Source organism: Gopherus evgoodei, chromosome 4 (assembly GCF_007399415.2).
Source record: "Gopherus evgoodei ecotype Sinaloan lineage chromosome 4, rGopEvg1_v1.p, whole genome shotgun sequence".
Lineage (NCBI taxonomy): Eukaryota > Metazoa > Chordata > Testudines > Testudinidae > Gopherus > Gopherus evgoodei.
The window spans coordinates 122640900-122659883 of NC_044325.1; the positions used below are offsets into that span (position 1 = coordinate 122640900).

General features: G+C 46.1%; 1 protein-coding gene across 1 annotated transcript in view; it reads left to right on the forward strand.

Moving 5' to 3' along the window:
• LOC115651213 (NACHT, LRR and PYD domains-containing protein 12-like) overlaps positions 1–18984 on the forward strand; it is an 86986-nt gene that overhangs the window by 18919 nt on the left and 49083 nt on the right. The window contains exons 3-5 of the mRNA XM_030562166.1: positions 1646–1931; positions 5876–7574; positions 16297–16413. Coding sequence (XP_030418026.1) covers positions 1646–1931; positions 5876–7574; positions 16297–16413 — 2102 coding nt within the window. The remainder of the gene's footprint in view (positions 1–1645; positions 1932–5875; positions 7575–16296; positions 16414–18984) is intronic.

Sequence of the window (18984 nt, forward strand, 5' to 3'; positions counted from 1 at the left end):
AGAGAGAGAACTATTGGTTTCATACGACCTTAATCTTTACCATTATTAAAAGTAACCGATTATATGTAACTTTCAGGTCATCACAGGCCACATAAACGCAGGACATCATTACAAAACAAGTTTGTTTAGTCAGTAGGGGTTAGATCAATGGAGGGAAACCTGTGGCCCATCAAGGTAATCTGATTGCAGGCTGCAAGACATTTTGCTGACATTGACAGTCTGCAGGAAGCCCTCCCCGCCCCACAGCTACCAGGGGCCGCAATTCCCTGGTTCCCATCCAATGGGAGCTGTGGGAGATGGCAGCCAGCATGTCCTACCACCCCTTTGCCTACAGGCACTGCTCCCAGTACAAGTTCTCCTGAGATAAGACAATAGTAGTGTGATATTTATGTTGAATGGTCCCATCCTAGAAACTCGGGTGCTCTGAGAACTGAATTCAGCAGAATTACTAAAAAAAAAAAAAAAAAAATCATTTTTAATAGGGGTTTGTGTCTGATCCCCACCATAACCTCCCACTTGCACTCTCAGTCCACTTAAGCACAGATATGGGGAAGATATATAATCCCAACCGGAGAAACATTAATTTCAGCACATCCCAGAATATGTCAATTTCTGCTGTCATCCTGATTTGCACAGTTCTCTCATCTGAACAATTATTCCCATACACACTTCTGTAGCAGGTGGCTAACTACTCTAGTGATGGTGAGTGGCCTGGGGAGAAGTCTGTTTGTGGGTGGGAAGCTGGTTTATAGCCCTTACCCTAACCCCTGCATTCTGCTGCAGCTTTGTGAGCTGGATGGAGAGTCTTCATCCTGCCACCCTTCACTTTTAGTTATACTGTTGCTACTACAATCCTGTGTTTCCAGAGATCAGCCAGTAAAAAGATCTCAGGCACTAAATAGCTGTTAACCCCTTATACAAAATTGGTCAAAATTTGTTCCCCTTTGATTGTCAAATATGAACATCATAGGCACACCATGGTTCAAATTAAGTCATGTGCTACACTACAGATGCAATTGACCCTGTGTTGCAATAGACTCACGTGGAGTCTGTTACAGCAGTGGGTGGGTGAGATTCTGTGGCCTGTGTTGTGCAGGAGGTCAGACTAGATGATCATAATGGTCCCTTCTGACCTTAAAGTCTATGAGTCTATCCCATCACTCATTTTTTTCTAGGCTGTAAAACCACTGCATATGTAATTCAAACTTCTCCTTCAGGTGAGCAATTCAGTTTAATATTCTCTCCTGAAAGAACATGCTGTATGAAACCCAAAGTAATTGGGTGGTAAAATTTATGAATTTATTATCTTAAACTGGTTACGTAATAATATTGTGTATTTACCGTCTATTTGAGGATCTCAAAGCACTTTACAAATGTTAATTGAGTTTAAAAATACCTGTGATATATGTACAGAAGCTACTACTGTGCTCATTTTACAGATAAATAAACAAGCCCCAGAGAAGTCAGTAGACATGGTCACATAGCAAGTCATTGTCAGAACTGGGAAAGGAACCCAGGAGTCTTGAAAGCTGTTCTAGGCTCTTCTTTTCTCTACAAGGAAAAATTGTGATTGTATGCTGATTCCTAGTAAAAGGACTCTAATCCTCAGTCCTACTGTTATATTTTTATTTCCTCCTGGTTCCAGATGATGGCAATTACAAGCAGCAAAATTAATGACCTTCTCTTATGTGCACTGGATGAACTCTCTCAGGAAAATTTTAAAAGATTTAAAGACAAATTATCTTTTATTGACTTTGATGGAGGAGGTAACATCCCCCAAGGTCCACTGGAGAATGCAGACAGAATAGATACGAAGAATCTCCTGGTGAAATTCTACGGTGAAGACACTGTGTTAGATGTAGCTATAGAAGTATTCACCCAGATCAATCTGAGAGACTCTGCAGTTAAACTCAAAGAAGAAAAAAGAAAAGGTAAATACATATCATTCCTGTAACTCCTTTAAACTTTTTTCCCCTTGAATATTCACAGATTAGGTGCGGTAAAAGAAGCAGCAGTAGGAACAGGCTTTTGACACCAATTTGAAATTCTAAGACAATAAGACTAAAAACCAAGATGCATACACTTCGTTGTCACAAAAAATAGCTAAATAAACATACATCTTTTCTAAGATTTTTAAAGACAGATTCAGGCAGGAACTTCTTCTACAAGATATATTATTATTAAAAAGATAAATTAGGCAACTACAAATATTCAAACAGCAGCAACAAAATCTGTAGAGCACAAGCCTGAAATGTCCCAGAATTTCTGTACTTTTCCATGTTCCTCAAGAATATAAGACATGACAGCATGGATTTACTCTATGGGGGAACTGCAAACTTCATTAAAAATATAAGGCATATATGAATTACAACCTGTGTAGGAACCTTACAATGCATTGAAGCAGAGTTTTATATGAACAGTAAAAGAGAAATTCATTCCAAAATGACCATATTTGTATGCCTAGACTTTGTTTGATCCAATATGTTTTAATGTCCGATAATGATTTACAGGAGACTGGAAAGTTTTAATTTTTTTTTAAAAAGCACAATTTTTAAATTTTACCTTGACAGAAAAGCATCCAAAGCTGGAAAACTCTTTTTTTCTCTTAATACTTAAAAATATAAAATCACTTTTTAAAAAAAAATCACTGCACAAATTAATCATTTTAACTCAATTTAAACTACAAGTTAATTTCATCTGAGCTACAAATCCTATTAAAGATGCCACATCAGTCCATCAGAGCCCTGTCTACAGTAGAACCTTTCTAATGTGCACTTCTTATAACTTACATCAAAAATATTAATTTCTCCTAACTTCTCAGCTAATTTAACAGCCTGGTCATGACATCTGATAAGACTTCATTATTTGATTAAATGTTTTACATTACACTTTACTCCTGGGATAATTCTGCACCACTGCAGAACACAGAATTTTGCACGATTCCGTTTCCCCCGCAGAATTTCTGGCCACCATAGGGGCTGCTGGACTCTGCAGAGCCCACCATGCAGTGAACTGGGCATCCAGCCTGGCAGGGGTGAAGGCTGCATGCTGTTTGTTCCTCATTTCTCCTGTGGACAAGAGAGAGCCTGGGAGATCCAGCCAGCTCTGGCAAAGTGTGAGGAAGAGGGATGCACCACACCATGTCCCCCAGCAGGACAGTAAAGAAGTTGGGGGGAGTAAAGGCTCTGGGGGTGCTAGTGTCTGGGCTGGGGGCTGCCCCACGACTGGGCTCTGTGGGGAAGGGAGTGCAGATGTCTGGACTCTTGGGGCTACACACAGCCCCCTCCAGTACCCCGCAACTGGAACTAGGTTGTTGTAGGGGTTTCTTTAACTCTTGTCCATATTGTTGACATACTTGTTGGCAGGTATTTTGAAATAAATTACCAAAATAATTGAAACTGGAGTGATTATACGGCGTTATTTTGACAAATAAAATTTGCAGAATTTTTAATTTTGGGGAACAAAATTGGCAGCATTTCGGCAGCGACGCCTCTGGATGACGCCGCTTGTCAGCGGCATTTCGGCAGATGCTCATCCGCTGACCAGTAGGCAGGCGCACTTGGATGCCCCGACGGGTGCCATGGCACCTGCAGGCACTGCGTTGGGGACCCCTGGTGTAATTCACATGGGGCTCTATTTCAGTGGTCACCAACCAGTTGATTGCAATCAACTGGTCGATCCTGGGGACTCTCCCAGTCAATCGTGATCTCCAGTGGTGGAGCGGGGCTGTCGCTAAGCAGGCTTGCTCCCTGACTGCCTCAGCCCCATGCTGCTCCCCATGTGGTCACTGCAGCCCCGTGGCCCCATGTAGGGGGGAGCAGGGATCTCAGCACACTGCTCCTGCCTGCAGGCACCACCCCCACAGCTCCCATTGGCCAGGAATGGGGAACTGTGGCCAATGGGAGCTGAGGAGGCAGTGCCAGTAGAAAGGAGCAGTGCGGCGAGCCACGTGCCCTACCCTCAGGGGCCACAGAGGTGTGTTGGCCCTTCTGGAAGCAGTGTGGGGATGGGGCAGACTGGAAGCCACCAACTGGGAGCTGCCTGTGGTAAGTGCCGCCTGGTGGGAGGCTGTACCCCAACCTTCCCTCCCAGACCCATACCCCCCTGCACCCCAAACCCCCTCCTGCACCCCAAGCCCCAGCCCTAAGCCCCCTCCCAGAGCCAGGCCAGCACCCATATCCCCTCCTGCACCCCAAACCTGATCCCCCTCACAGAGCCAGCACACAGCACCCCTTCCTGCACCCCAACCACCTGCCCCAGGCTCAGCCCAGAGCCCCCTCCCATACTGTGAACCCCTCAGCCCAGAGTCCACACACCCCTCCTCCAAACCTCAACCCCTTATCCCAGCCCAGTGAAAGTGATTGACATTGGGGGAGAGCGAGTGAGGGGGAGGAATAATGGAGTGAATAGAGCAGGGCTTCTTGGAAGGTGCAGAGTCTTGGGGAAGGGACAGGGTAGATCCTGGGTTGCCCTTAAATTCAGAAAGTGATCTTGGGTATACTGCTCTATTTATAGGAGAGGGGCCTTAGGTGCTAATTTGCAGAAATAAGTTATTTGAAATGTGTGTTTGTTTGTTTGTTAGATTGTGTTGTGGAGTGAGGCCACCAAAGCGAAAACACTTAGAATAGCTGAACCTCCAAGTCAGGAAATTATGTCGTAGATCTATTGATCTCTTGATAATCTTCTGCGTCTCTTTGGCGCTGCCCATATCACTCTGAGATTAAAACAATGCACGTTACAGAGTCGAATCCAAAGGGCCACGCGAGGAGCTAGTGTATATCCTTATGCAGTCAATTGACAGAGATTTTTCCTGCTGACAATTTTTTTTCTTTCCAAACATGGCCATGCATACGCCTGTTTTAGAGACAATTGTAATATAATTCTCACTGCCTATCTGTCTGGTTTTAGGGATCTCTCTTGACATTACAAATGGCATGTTTAAGAGGGATCTCCTTGGTCACCTAGTGGGTATCTTGCTTAGTATCACTTAAATCTCTGTTCTTTGTTAATAAACTTACCTTGTTTTATTACCAAACCATCTCAGTGCTGTGGATTAAAATGAAGTGAGAGTCTTTGGCTAATCTAACAGGCTGGTGTGTGCTCTGCCTCTTGGGAGGCAGCAATGAAGCTTAACAATTTCCGTGAGTGTCCAGTGAGAGGTACTGGATGCTGCTGGGAGACATGTCTGGGGAACTCGGGAGCTGGAATTATCTGCAAGGCAAGGTTGAAACTGACAGTGTCTTGAAGAGTGCACTGGCAAGGCACACAGACACACAGGGATCTGACACAGCTTAGTAGAAACGCTCTTACTCTTTCTAAGGCAGAGAGGTACACAGTGACTCATAGGTTTGGATCTCTTGAGCAGGACATCACAGTTCACCCCATGCAGCATTGTCCTCTGTGTTAATAATTTGTTTTCTTTTTTGAGCATGAGTGTTTCATTGTTCTTACTCTTTTGATTATTTTTTAAAGTCCATTAACCCTCTGGATATACCCATTTGCTGACAGCTGACTATGTGACTTAATATATGAACATATGATTTCTTTTTCAGCTCTGGATCCTAATCCAAAATCATTTGGGATAGCAGCAAACGGTATGTGTTATCTAGTTTGTATGTTGCATAATCAGTAAGGATTGAGCAGCAGTGGAATTGTGTGAGTGAGGGAGTGGCTTCATGGCATGAGAACCAGCTGATCGCTCATCCCCCCAGGAGTGGTCTGTGCTGTGGTCACACAGGATGTCAGTGATGTCCATGACCTAGTGTTTCAGGATTTCATGTCCATCTAAATGGCTTCATTATAATGTCTTTCCTTTTGTTGAATGTTTTTTGTATTGTATAGTCAAAGTTTCTCATGCTTCATGTCACTGAATTAGATTACAGGATGACATACAGTCAACATATACAGGAAGAATACCAATTTATAGAAGACAGGAATGCTCGTCTGGGTGAGTGTGTGAGTCTAAACAGAAGATACACACAGCTGCTTATTGTAAAGGAACATCGCCATTGGGAGGCCAAACAACATGAAATAATGGCAACAGGAAAGAGACATGCAGAGATCCTGGCTAAGACAGCTACTCCAACTAAGGTAGAAAGTTTGTTCAACATTGATAAACACAGACCAACACCACGAACCATTGTGCTTCAGGGAGCTGCTGGGATTGGGAAAACAATGACAGTAAGAAAGATCATGTTGGACTGGGCATCTGAAAAAATCTATCCTGGCAGATTTGATTATGTTTTCTACATAAGCTGCAGAGAAATGAACCTGTCTACCAAGCAGATAAGTGTTGCTGATTTGATTTTAAACAATTGCCCTAACAAAAATGCGCCAATTAAAGATATTTTGATGGATCCAGAAAAACTCCTTTTTATAATTGATGGTTTTGACGAATTTAAATTTTCATTTGATCAACAAATTACTAATTTGTACACTGATCCCTGTGAGAAGCAGCCAGTGGAAATCATATTGGGCAGTTTATTTAGGAAAAAAGTTCTTCCAAAATCATTCTTACTGATCACAACAAGACCGACTGCTCTGGAAAAACTCCAAAACTGTCTAAAGTTTCCGCATTATGCAGAGATCTTGGGATTTTCTGAGGAAGACAGGGAGGAGTATTTCCACAAGTTCTTTGAAGATAAAAAACAAGCAGCAAAAGCTTTTGGATTTGTAATAGAGAATGAAATTCTCTTTACAATGTGTTTTGTCCCAATTGTATGTTGGATTATCTGCACTGTGATCAAACAACAGATTGAAAAAGGTGAAGATCTCACACAAACTTCAAAAACAACCACTGCAGTGTATATGCTCTTTCTGTCCAATTTATTACGGGATCATAGCTGCATGTCAAAGCATTCCAGACAAACTAATCTGAGAAAGCTGTGCTCCTTAGCCAGAGAAGGAGTCTGGCGAAAGATAATACTGTTTGAAGAAGATGATCTCAAGAAGCATGGTTTAGATGTATCCAATATTCAATCCCTCTTTCTCAACAAGAGCATTTTTCAAAAAGATATTGACTGTGAACATGCCTACAGCTTCATTCACCTAAGTTTTCAAGAGTTTTTTGCAGCTTTGTTTTATGTACTGGAGGAAGAGGAAGAAACAGTGGAAGAGTCAGTGATAGTTACAAAAGATGTGTCTAAACTATTACAAAGTTATGAAGAACCTAAAAATGATTATTTAATGTTAACAGTGCGTTTCCTGTTTGGTCTCTTAAACATGGATAGAATGAAGGAGATTGAGAAATTCTTAGGTTGTAAAACTTCGCTTGAAACAAAGAGCAAAGTACTGAACTGGGTTGAAGAAGTAGGCATAGCATTGGCGTCTCTGTCCTCTAAAGACCGGAACAAAAATAAGTTCAAGTTTGAATTGTTCCACTTTTTGTTTGAGATTCAAGAAGAAGAAATTGTGACACATGCAATGGATTGTTTCCCATGTATTCACCTGGAACGGACTTGTTTTTCAAAAATGCAGTTTACAGTTCTTTCCTTCTGTTTGAAGAACTGTCGAAGAATGCAGTCACTTTTTCTGTCTTTTTGTTCATCTCAAGCCAGTGCAAGAAAACCAAAAAGGTAGGGAGAGACAGTTTGAGATTTTATATTTAGAAAGTAAATATAACTTCCTTATGACAACAATTAGTTCTTTTTCCAGTGCTTGCTCATGTTGATTCTATTCTAGGTGTGTGCGCACTCATGTGCACAGTCATCAGAGATTTTTGCCTTAGCGGTGTCCATAGGGATAGCTGTGGCACCCTGTTGTGCCGTGCTCATGTGTTGGTATATCAGGCACCACCGACCCTATGCCCTCTCAGTTCCTTCTTACCACCCGTGATAGTTGGTCTTAGCAACTTTCCTGGCCTATCAAGGACTAGCAGTTTTGTCTCTTCTCACTTCGAGCATTAGGGCCTTGTAAATAGTTTGTTTATAGTAGTTGTTAAGTATGTTTAGAAGTTAGACTCCCATCAGGGACTTTGCCCCAGGCAGGGCATGCCCCAGTCTCTGAGGTTTAAGGCCTGCTCAGATTGCAACAGGCCTATGCCTGTTAGTGACTCCCATGGCAGCTGCCTGAAGTGCTTGGGGAAAATCACGTGAAGGACAAGTGCCTTATTTGTAAAAACTTTTGACCCAGGACCCAGAAAGAGCATGAAATCTGTTTGCAGGCTCTCCTCATGAAGGCTGCCCTCTGCCCAGCTTCTGAGCCTTTCCAGCCAGTCTCTACCCCTAGTACCTTGACCTGGGTTTGTAGCACAGCCATGGCACTGGGCTCTGTCTGGCACCGCTCTCCATCACCGGTGCCCAAAAAGACCAAAAAACATGGCTCCCTGGCTCTGGGCAAGAAAGGCCATGGGGTGTCAGTCAAAGGTCCCAGTTTGGGCCACCCATCCACACCAGAGCCACATGGACGTGCCTCCCCAGTTGGGGCCCCTAGTCCCTCCAAAGGATCTGCCACTGACTTCTGGGAGCAGTAAGGGACCCAGACTTGTGGCTGGACCAATGCCTTCCCAGGCTTTCCTGGACCCTAGAGAGCAGAGGTCTCTACCAGCGCTGCCAGCATTGCGTGTGCCATAGAAAGTAGCAAAGGCTCTGTATGAGGGCAAGCCAGCCACCAAGACACCCCACAGAACAGTTGAGCATCACCAGTCCCCTGAGCGAAGGCAGCGCTCTGACTCCATGCTGCAGATCTCCAGCTTCGCAGCCCAGATCCTCTGGGGTTCACCCTAGATCACTGGCACTGCGTTCACGGTCTCTGCTTCCTTGACACGGGTCACCTAGTGGGAGGCACTGTCACCATATTGCCAGCACCGTTCACCCTCCTGCCAGTCGTCTTCTTGGCACAGATGGGAATCATCTCCATCGCAGTACCAGTCCCCCCAGCCCCATCCTCCTAGTCAAAGTTCTGGTCTCCAGTGGTGATGGTCAGCTGGCAAATGCTGGCATTGACATCCCCACCGTGGTCACTGGAAGGGGATTTCTCCCGCATGGAAAAGGAGGTTAGCCCCTCGCTGAGGCATCACCAGCGTGATTGGCCATCAAAGGTTGCGTCAACTTCTACAGTGCCACCTTGGCAACATGGCCAGTGGCCAGCGCAGTGGCCCTATTGCAGTGCATGGTGCATTCCTGCCTGTGATGCAGATGCCGATACCCCCTTTGCACCACTCATCTGCTGCTCCCTCACAGCAACAGTTGACAGCACCAGCAGCACCAGTCTCAGTGCGGGAAATGCACTTGGAGATTGTGGTAGAGGAGCCAGCATCAACTCCAGAACCCCTTTCCTCCACGGGGGATGATGCCCTGGGGCCTCACCAGCGATACAATCATCATCGTCCTCCCCGGACGAGGTGGTGGTGGGTCCCTCGAGAGCCAGTCTGCCAGACGATTCTAAAGAGCACAGGCCCTGCATTGACGGGTTGCCATAAACTTGGGCCTAGAGCAGGGCTAGGCAACCTATGGCATGCATGCTGAAGGCGGCACACAAGCTGATTTTCAGCAGCACTCTCACTGCCCGGGTCCTGGCCATCAGTCTGGGGGGCTCTGCATTTTAAATTTAATTTTAAGTGAAGCTTCTTAAACATTTTAAAAACCTTATTTACTTTACAGACAATGATAGTTTAGTTATATATGATAAACTTATAGAAAGAGACCTTCTAAAAACATTAAAATGTATTACTGGCACGCGAAACCTTAACTTACAGTGAATAAATGAAGACTCGGCACACCATTTCTGAAAGGTTGCCGACCTCTAGCCTAGAGATAGAGGAGATGGCCGAGCAGGCAGGCACCCTGTTCAATCTACTCTTGGGCATCTGCCCCTGCCTGTGTCATACTACCAGTGCATGATGGGATCCTAAAAATTGCCAAGGCCCTCTGGCAGACCCCCTCATCCATCCCTCCCACCTTCAAGAGGGCTGAGAAAAAGTACTTCATCCCAGCCAAAGGGATGACTTGTTGGTCATCTCTGCAGCCAATGAAAAGGACAAGCAGGGGCACTTCAGTTCAACCCCCAAAAACAGAGAGGCCAAGAGACTGGACCTTTTTTGAGAGGAAGATTTATTCTATGGCCAGCTTGCAATTCCGTGTGGCAAAACACCAAGCTGTCTTAGGCAGGTATAATTTCAATTTGTAAGACAACCTCTGTAAGTTCAAAGAGTCCCTGCCCCAGGATTTGGCGCAGAAGTTTGGCACCCTGGTGGAGGAGGGTACAGCAGCAGCAAGGTCCTCTCTTCAAATGGTGTGAGACGCAGCTGACTTGGCAACCAGGCTGGTCTCATTGGTGGTGGTCATGAAGCACAGTTCCTGGCTTCAGACCACTTGCCTGTCCCAAGAAATGCAGGCCTCGGTCCAGGATCTCCCATTTGATGGGAATGGATTCTTTGCAGAGCAGATGTATGTGAGGGTGCATGGGTTAAAGGACACTCAGGCCTCCATACACCGCAGTCTGCAAGGAAACAGTTCTAGCTGCCTCCTCCACCAAGGCTTGACAACTTCATAGGGATCTATGAAGAGAAGGGATAGAGACATGAGTGTTTGAGGGCTTATCCCTTCACCCTCCTACTTCCCTGATCCTTCTCACATAAACAGAAAGGAGCAGTACCCGAAGTCCAGAGATGCAGACAATTCGATGTTTGCTTGCTGGAAGTTAATCCCAATAATGATTCCAGTTTCCTTCCTCAGTGTTCCATTCCCAGCTCTGACACCGCAGAGCATTTACCCTGTGTCCCCCTTCCCAGCTCTGATGCCCCAGAGCCCTGCCTGTGTCCCTGTTCCCATTCCCCCCTTTAGCAAAATATGGTTCCAATTTCTCCCTTTACTTCCTGTTTGACCTCAGTCTCTATAGTAAAACTTGAGTTCTACTTAGCTATACCTTATCCAATCATTTTATTGAAATTTAACTAACCAACCCTAACATATTGTAACGTGATTATCTAACCAATTAGATCTCCAGCTTCGCAGCCCAGATCCTCTGGGGTTCACCCTAGATCACTGGCACTGCGTTCACGATCTCTGCTTCCTTGACACGGGTCACCTAGTGGGAGGCACTGTCACCATATCCTACCACCTTAATTGGTTTACACCCAGCAAAATTAATTATACAGCAGACAGAAACAATCAAATAACCAGACAGAGACCATACAGATAAACAGTAGAAAAGTGGGGACCATAAAGACAAAATAACAAGAAGTGAGTGTTTCACAATCACAACTATTGATAAGTGAGTTCTTGCCAGACAGAATCCTATCAAACCACGTTTTCTTTAAATCTTCTAGGCTCTTCCCTTTCTCTGGAGGTGATAGATTGGATCATCTTTTTAACAGCCCAAAATTGCCTTATTTCAATGTGACAAGTGAGGATGTGACCTTTCGCTTCCCAGCTTATGGCTACCCCTGCTGTTTAGCCACAGGCCTTAGCTTAAGAACAAGGCCTTAGACTATCATAGTGAGAGAAGGCCTATAAACAGGCAGACTGTGATTCTGATTTTTGTTTTATACCTCTATAACTGGCTAAGTGATAAGAATAGACCTAAATTCTTAAAGTATAGGCCTTTGCAGACAGGCCTGAATATCTATATCCTAACAATGAGCTTTTGTCGTCGCCACCCTTCTTCCTCCTACTCTCCCAGTCTGGCAAAGCATCCAGGGGGGCAGAAGTGCTCATTTTGAGGGTGCACTCAAAAGCGACACTCCAGTCAACTCCCCCAATCCACCTTGTTCTTTCCTCAACCATCTCCATCCCTACTGTTTGGCCTGGTCACAGGTCACCTCAGACCGCTGAGTGCTAGAAATAGTATCTTGGTACCCTGCAATTCTCGGCCACCCTTCCATACCACGCCCCCTCATCCCTGTCTCTCTTTGAGGACCCTTCTTATGAGCAACTCCTCATTCAGGAGGTTGAAAACCTACTGCACCTGGGGGTAGTGGAGGAGGTCCCTTGGGACATGGAAGGAAAGGGGTTCTACTCCTGCTACTTCCTAATCCCCAAAGCAAAACGGGACCTTGGACCTATTCTGGACCTGCAACGCCTCACCAAGTCTCTCATGAAGTTGAAGTTTCTCATGGTCGCTGTGGGATCCTCTATCCCTGGATCCAGGACACTGGTATGCCACCCTTGATGGGAAGAACACTTTTTTCCATATTCCAAGGCCACAGACATTTGCTCTGTTTGATAGTTGGCGGATGCCATTTCCAGTTCACAGAACTGCCCTTTGGCCTCTCATCAGCCCCAAGGGTGTTCACAAAATGTGTGGTGCTAATGGCCACTTACATGAAGCATCCGGGTCTTCCCATATCTAGACGATTGGCTCATTAAGGGCAGATCTCAAGAACAAGTGTAGAGGAGCCTCGATTTGGTGTGTTCCACCTGCCATTACCTCGGCCTGTTGATAAATGAGAGAAAAATCCATCTTAAGGCTGGTACAACTAATAGAGTTCATTGGGCCTGTTCTAAATTCCATGTGTGCCAGAGCCTTCCTTCCAGAGGTGCGTTTCCAGGCCATGTCAGCCCTAATCTCCAATGTCAAGAACCACCCGCTCACACCTCCCTGTGGTTCTTTTTGGGCCACATGCATGGGCGGCAGGGATCGTAGGCAAGGGAAGGTGTTTCTTTCCCAAACTGCCTCATGTGCGCCACCCATGCTCCGCCAGAGTCCAGATCCTCTCCTGTCTGCTGTTCCCATGCCAGAGGCTGGGGCAGACAGGCTGGAGGCTATGCCGTGCTGCCTGTCCTGGCCCTGTGGCCACTGTGGCCACCCAGCACTAGGCGTTGGGGATGCTCCGGCCACGTCAAATGTCCAGCGCTGGGGCTGGCAGCTTGGCTGCAGAGGAGGTGTCTTCATGGTTGGAGGTCATGCCAGCAGGCATGCCCTGGGAAGGCTGACAGCGCGCCACCCAACTCTCCTCTCCAGTGCTCCAGGGCTGGGGGAGGTTGCAGCCACGTGGCTCTGCTCTCTGGAGCTGGGATAGGCTGTTTCCGCACTGCCTGGCTCTCTGGAGCTCCGGGGATGGGGGAGACTGGAGGTGCTACTCAGGGGCAGGGACCAGCAGCCACAGTTGAGTGGGGGGGGGCTGGGCATGGGCCAGCAGCAGCCACAGCGGGGTGTGGGCTGGGCTCTGGTGGGCATGGAAGGGGCAGGGTGGGAGGCTAGCCTCCTCAAGCTGTGGGTTCACCCACTACCCGTGGCCATATGGCTGCATGTACATATGTGGTCAGTCATACCCAGCTACATCTCTGGCCTCTGCAAGTGTGGCTGGCATCAATTTAGATTCCCAACAGGCATGACCTAGACCGGGTAGTCTGGGTGCTGGATCACATCTGGTCATCCCTAGATTGGTGTTTGGAACCCGGGTTAGTGTTGAAGAGAGTTCCCTTCACAGCCCTGGCCGAGTTGCTGACCCTGGTCTCCGATGCTTCAGACCTGGGTAAGCTCAGCACACAAGGTCACTGTTTGTGGGATAATCTGGACCTCCATATCAATGTCAGGGACCTCCGAGCAGTTAGCCTGGTCTGTCAGGCTTTCTTGCCCCACCTGAAGGGCAAGGTAGTGCAGGTCCTGACGGACAATATTGCTGCGATGTATTACATCAACAGGCAGGGTGAAGCCAGGTTGTCAGCCCTTTTCCATGAAGGTCTCTGCTTTTCAGACTTTTGTGTGTGGCATGCCATTCATCTGGTAGCCGTGCATCTGCCCAAGACCCAGAACATAATAGCAGATTGCCTCAGCAGGACTTTTTCATCTCACCCAGAGGCAATCAATACGATCTTCCAGAGATGGGGGATTCCCCAGGTGGACTTGTTTGCATCCTGTCAGAATAGGAAATGCCACGTGTTCTGTTCTGCTCCCATGGTCGGGAGCTCTGGTGTACGCCTTCCCGCCAGTGCTGTTAATTCACAGAGCCTTCGTGAAGATCAAACAGGAAAGGGCAAAGGGTATCCTGATAGCCCCTGCGTGGCCTCACCAGCACTGGTTTGGCAGGCTGCTGGATTTTTTGGTGGTCACCCTGCTGCAGCTACCTTTCTGGGTAGGCCTGCTGACCAAGAACCACAGCAGTCTTCTGCACCCAAACCTGGTGGCGTTGCAATTGACAGCATGGCTACTGCATGGCTGAATGTGGAAGAACAGGAATGTTTGGCCCGGGTTCAACAGGTCTTGTTGGGTAGCAGAAAACCCTCCACCAGAGCGACTTACCTGGCCAGGTGGAAAAGATTCATGTGCTGGGCCTTGGAACAATGTGTCTGGGCTGCGCAGGCCTTGCTTCAGGAGATCCTGAATTATATTCTGCACCTCAAACTCCAAAGATTGTCCCTGTCATTGATCAGGGTCCACTTGGCCTCCATTTTGGCTTTCCACCCTCCATTCCAAGGCAGGTCAGTTTTCACTCATGATATGACAGCCTTTTTTATTTAAAGGTTTGGAGCATCTCTACCCACATATCCAGGATCCTGTCCCACCCTGGGACTTGAATCTCATGCTGTCAGGGCTCCTGGGGCCTCCCTTTGAGCCGCTGGCTTCCTGCTCTCTCCTGCTTCTGTCCTGCAATGTTTCGTTCCTGGTTGCAATAACTTCTTTCCACAAGGTGTCTGAGATCATGGCATTTACTTCAGAACCGCCATATATAGTATTCTACAAGGATATGGTCCAACTACGGCTGCAACCTGGCATTCCTGCCCAAGGTATTTTCCCAGTTTCATACTGGCCAGGACATATACTTACCTGTCTTCTTCCCAAAACCTCATACATCCAATGAGGAATGTAAATTGCATGCCCTGGAAATCAGAAGGGTGCTGGTCTTCTATGTAGACAGGACAAAGCCATTCTGTAAGTCAACGCAGTTGTTCGTTGTGATGGCAGACAGAATGAAAGGTCTCCCAGTGTCTGCTCAAAGGATTCTGTCCTGGATTACTGCTTGCATCTGCTACTGCTATGAGCTGGCAAAAGTGCCTTCACTGGTAATTGTCACAGCACACTCAACTAGGGCGCAAGTATCATCACTGGCCTTCCTGGCGCAGGTGCCAATCCAAGAGATCTTTGGGGCTGCTACCTGGTCATCTGTCCACACATTCGCATCGCATTATGCACTTATCCAGCAAGCTTGAGATGACACTGGCTTTGGCAGAGTGGTGCTGCAAGCTGGATGACCGTGACCTGCAAGCCCACCTCCATGGACTCTGCTTGTGAGCCATCTAGAATGGAATTAACATGGGCAAGCACTCAAAGAATTAAAAATGGCTACCTAATTTTGTAACTGTTCTTCCAGATGTGTTGCTTATGTCCATTCCATTACACACCCTCTTGACCTTCTGTCAGAGTTGCTGGCATGAAGGAACTGAGAGGGTGGAGGGCTAGTGGTACTTGATATACCGATGCATGGGTGTGTCACTCAAGTGGGTGCCACAGACTACCCTACAGAGACCGCTAAGGCAAAAATCTCTGATGACCACGCACATCGGTGCACACACACCTAGAATGGAATGGACATAAACAACACATCTTGAAGAACAGTTATAAAAAGGTAGGTAACCATTTTTTATCTTACATTTAGTTATAGCAATACCTACTCATGTCATTTTAGATAAGGTTGTGTCATTATTCAATAGAATAATAGAAACTAATTAATGAGATTGATTAGGTCCAAATTAGTCCACCTCAAAAGGACTTTTGCTTACTTCCCCCCCCATCATATATTTTCCATACCAGTCCCTGTTAAATGTGTCCTGGATTGGGGCTTCCACTACTTTCCTTATGGGACTGTGTCTCCATCTTATCTCTCTCATTTTCAGGAAACCCCACTTCCAGGCATTCTCAGTACTGTTAATGGTGATGTCACTTCTACTTTGGTGGTGGCACAGGCCTGACTCTTTAGAATGTTCATAGTCCATTGTTATTTTGGATGCTACTAAAACTTTCATGTGGAACCCAGCCACAGTAGGGAAATGATTATTTTTAACAGTTTATAACTCAGCTGCATGTGAATGGAATTTAATCAGACAAGGGGAAGGCCCTTCTCTAGGCTGAGGGCTCTGTGCCAGATTTCAAAGGGCTGCTGCAAACAATCAAGGTGTTTGAGCTTCCCAAATAAAGGTCAATGGAATATTTAAAATGGGTAGCATTAGGTATCCCAAATACAGGGATCACTACCAGCTCCACGTATAAACCTGCTGCCAGTCATAAGCCAACCACTAACTGCCTGAGGTTAGGAGAAACTTCACATGTGGGCAGGTTGCTTGATAATTGGATGTTTTAATTAACTCAAATTTGACTCACAACTGCTATTTACTGTAGAGACCTCTCTTCTGTTTTCAGTGCAAACCAGCCCTTGACACAGTTGGATGAGGATGAAAAGGCTTGCCAGAGTAATTTAATAAAAAAAGAGCTGGTGGAAGGATTGAAGCATCCAAACTGCAAAGTGCAGAAACTTGGGTGAGTAGTATGATAGTTTTGCCTTTACTTGTGAATTTGTCTTGTTATAAAAGACTGAGGCAGCTGCCAGGTCAAAGAGCTGGTGCCCAGTTACCCCAACCCCCGTATATACTCAGGTACTCTGCCACGAGTTTATTCAATAGCTTCCAATGCCCTAAGTTCTCTGAAACACTGACATGGGAGGGAAAAAAACCAAACAGCTGGATTCTCTGTTAGAAGATGACAAATTTGCAATTAAGAATGAAATTGTATTATTCTCATACATAGGTAGTCTAATACCACTAGTTTGGAAAGGACTACAAAGAATTAGCAAGCAGTCCAGAACCCAGAAAGGGAAGGAGAGAACAGTTAGAAAGATAGACATTAAGGACAGATGAAAGATTGCAAAATCTGAAGACCAACAATAGCCTCTGAGGAAGCTGATATGCACCTTGAAGTTGTTTTGTGAAGGAGTGGAGAGATGACCAAGTTATTGCAGTTTACAAATTTTCTCATAAATTACTGTGTTTCTCTCTGACCATTGGATGAAACAGACTGGACCTGCTGGGAGATGACTGCTTTGAGGCGTTTCTTTGTATCAGTCTAGGACAGATGTGGTCAAGCCATGGTTTGTTAGCCATTGGAGCTCCTGCCCCATGGGAGGCGCTGGAGCAGAAGCCCCCAGCCCCACCACTCCGACATAGGGCAGAATCCCTAAGCTTCCTCCCCGGCCCCTCAGTCTGGTACGTGGAGAATGAGGGGCAGGGACTCTGGAAAATACTTCAAGAGAATTTAAGCGCTGAGCTATTGTGAGAGTGAGACTAATAGAAAGAGAAGCTGTCACATGTGTTTTATATCAGGAAATTGTCATTCTGTATTCAGACATTGTGCTGTGCAGCCCTCATGTGCTCGTAATCTCCCTTCATTCTGCAGAATATAGGCTGTGTTTACTGTTCATAAATTGCATTTGAATAGTTTTAGATTTAAGTGTTAATCCTACTTTAATTTCACGAATTACAATGAAATCTTCAAATTGTAAGAAACACAAGTATGAAGAAGAAAATGGAAGTTTTAAACCAGATTGGGAGAAACATTTTGCATTCACCGTTACAGGTGGCAAATCCCTGTCTTATCTGCAATGCATAGCTTACTGCAAAGGGAGCAACTTGAAACATCACTGTGACTCAGTGTGCCTAGGGCAGCCCTCACTGGAAATGCCAAGGTCAGGGAGGCTGCAAAAGGGAGAGCAGATATACTCCCAACACTAGTGGGTAACACTGAAGTTAGGCTCCTCAACCAGTTACAAACTGTGCTTGTGATCTCACAAACTGGTTATCAAGAAGCAAAAAAGAAATTACACAGCCCCCTTTATTGCATTCCAGTTCTCTGGCTCCCAATCAACACACAGGTCCAGTACAGTGAAGTTATTTAAAAAACTCTTACATATAGAAAAACGTTCTTCTGACCCCAAAGGGTCACCCACGTCGCCAGGTTTGGATCTTACCCAAAATACCATGCTGCCAGCCAATCCTTTAGTGTCTAAAACACATCCACAGCTTGGATGGGTTATTCAGCCCTTTGTTCAAAGCTTCGTTTGTAGAAAGGTGACTCCAGAGGTAAGAAGGCAGGAATGAAGACAAAAAGCAGAAGATGCAGCTGGCTTTTATAGATTTTTGATTTCCTTTGTTCCAAACACACGCTGCCCAGTACATGGCATGGAAGCCGTAGAGTTCTGTCCATAGGCATGCCCCTGCATGCCTTGCTGAGTCATAAGGTGTATCCCTTGTCTTCTCTAAGGGCTTGTCTACACTACCAAGTTTGTCGATGAAACTATTGTCGACACAAAAAAATTGAAAAATCAAAGTCGCCAAAGTGAGTCTGCATTTGCTTCCTGTGTCGACATATTGTGTCCACATTTTGGGCATCATTATTGACAGCATGAGCAATGCACTGTGGATATGTATCCCACAGTCCCTGGTGACACCATCTGTTGCTAGGTATTGTGGGAAGGTGGAACCGGAGTGCAGCGCATCTTGGGATATGAAAAATGTACCGTCATGCACCGCTTTGTTTCCCAGTCCTCCAGTGGTTTCTGGCTTCCTTTCAGGCCGTTTTTCCCAACTGTCAGTCTTTGCAGCGCATGCCAGCATCTGCAGTGAGAAAGGATGGATCCTGCACTTCCTGTGTGCTGTTAAGTGTCGTGAGGACATCGCGTATGGCAGCGCAGTTACTCACAAAGTTTTTACTGACAGAGGATGACTCGCAGGTGCCCAACATTCTGTATGATATGGACAGTAGCAACTTATCAGTGCTTTTGGCATTCACAGAGCAGCTGCATACGGTAGACCATCGCTTTTGGGCTCAGGAAACAAGCACTGATTGGTGGAATCGCATTGTCATGCAGGCGTGGGATACAGAGCAATGGGTATAGAACTTTAGGATGCATAAAGCAACCTTCCTGGAACTATGTGCTGAGCTGGCCCCTGACCTGTGGTGCAAGGACACGAGAATGAGAACTGCCCTTTGGTAGAGAAGTATATTGCAATCGCTGTGTGGAAGTTGGTGAATTCAGACTGCTACTGGTCAGTTGCA